Below are 1,583 nucleotides of genomic sequence, written 5' to 3' on the forward strand. Positions count from 1 at the left end.
CAGCCTGGAGCCTGGCCCGGTCCCCTTGTCTCGGTCTGGCCCCCTCCCTCCTCCCCGCTGCCCCTGGGCCCGTTGCCTGGAGCCGATCCCTCACGGCTCTCTCTTTCCCCCCGCTACAGAAGAAGCCTGCAGCGAAAGGTGGCAAAAAAAAGAAGCAGGTGTTGAAGTTCACCCTGGACTGCACCCACCCCGTGGAGGATGGCATCATGGACGCTGCCAACTTTGTGAGTGCGGGGCCTCCCCGCTGCGCCGGGGGAAGATGTGACGGCCCTGCTGCCTTGCCTGGCTTTTCCGGGGGGGCTGCTGGCTCCTCCCAACAGCGTGCTGGCGAGCACGGCCCCGGCAGCCCCCGCCGCCCCTGCTCTGTTCCTGCCCCTCACCACAGCGCAGTGTAAAAGTCTGCAGCTCTGGGAAACACCCCGCAGACAAAGGGAGCCTGGGTGGTGCTGGAGACTATGAGATGTTTATTGTTTTTAAACACTTTGTAGTTAAAGCACAAGTGTTTTCCCGACCTATGGAACAGTATTACTGTTTATCCCTCATGAGATAAGTTTTCTGTTATGCTGTGAGGAGCAGTGAGGGCAGAGCGTGCTGCGTTTCAGTGCTGTCTGATGAACCTGTTTTCATTCAGACTGTGCTTGAGTACAGGTTGGCAGTGCAGGGCTGTGGCTGAGGTGTCCTTGGAGGATCCTAACCCAGCTGTCACTTCACTGGCCGTCCCCTCGGGAGGCAGGAAATGTGTCCCCACCTCACTGATCCAGTGCATTCGGACATGAGAACCTCACTGACGTGCAAGTCTGAGTGGGCCAGTTGGATTAGTTGTGGAAGGTACTGGCAGGCTCAGAGCCTCCTGGCCAGCAGGAAAGCAGCTTTCCTCCGCTTCCCCTGGACGTAACGGCACTTCTGTCTCTTCCCCAGCTCTAACAAAAAGCTGAAGCGCTGGGTGCAGGCGAGCTGGGGACGTCTTGTCCGGCAGGAGCTGGCGGCCGCGGCTAAGCGGCGGTGTTCCTCTCTTGTAGGAGCAGTTCCTGCAGGAAAGGATCAAGGTGAACGGCAAAGCGGGAAACCTGGGCGGGGGCGTGGTGACCATTGAGAGGAGCAAGAGCAAGATCACGGTCACATCGGAGGTCCCCTTCTCAAAGAGGTGAGGCGGCGGAGCAGCCCAGTGGCACCGATCACTGTCACAAAGCTGCTGCTGGCGCCCGGAGCCACGGTTGGTCGCTGCTGGCAGCAGTTGGCCCTTGGCGGGGGATCACTGGTGTTCAGACGGGAGCCTGGCTGGCAGGAGGGCCCGGTAGTGAAGAGATGCCTCAGGGCAGGAGTCGCGCCAAGACTCTTGATTAAACACTATGTGACGCTCGGTGCGGTGGCTGTCTGTTCCCGAATGATCTTTGAGAGAGATACGTGGTCGATGCTCCTGCTGGGGAGGCCGGTGGGGTGGGCAGCTGGGGAGGACGCGCAGCCGAAAGGGCGTCAAGCACGGAGTTTAGGGGTTGATCCGCAGCCCAGCTCTTCCCCGCCTCATCCTGCTGGGCCCCTGCCCGCTGCCTGCTTTTAGGAGCTGCCTGTCCTTTGTCTGGCTT

General features: G+C 60.3%; 1 protein-coding gene across 1 annotated transcript; it reads left to right on the forward strand.

Moving 5' to 3' along the window:
* Nucleotides 1–119: 119 nt before the first annotated feature.
* On the forward strand, nucleotides 120–1,144 carry LOC104075177 (60S ribosomal protein L22; the record flags this gene model as incomplete). Its single annotated transcript, XM_009575602.1, has 2 exons — nucleotides 120–224; nucleotides 1,020–1,144. Coding segments are annotated over 2 exons (230 nt in total), but the record flags the coding sequence as incomplete, so codon positions are not given.
* Between the last annotated feature and the right edge of the window lie 439 nt (nucleotides 1,145–1,583).

This window comes from Fulmarus glacialis, unplaced genomic scaffold (assembly GCF_000690835.1).
Source record: "Fulmarus glacialis isolate BGI_N327 unplaced genomic scaffold, ASM69083v1 scaffold28020, whole genome shotgun sequence".
Taxonomy (NCBI): Eukaryota; Metazoa; Chordata; class Aves; order Procellariiformes; family Procellariidae; genus Fulmarus; species Fulmarus glacialis.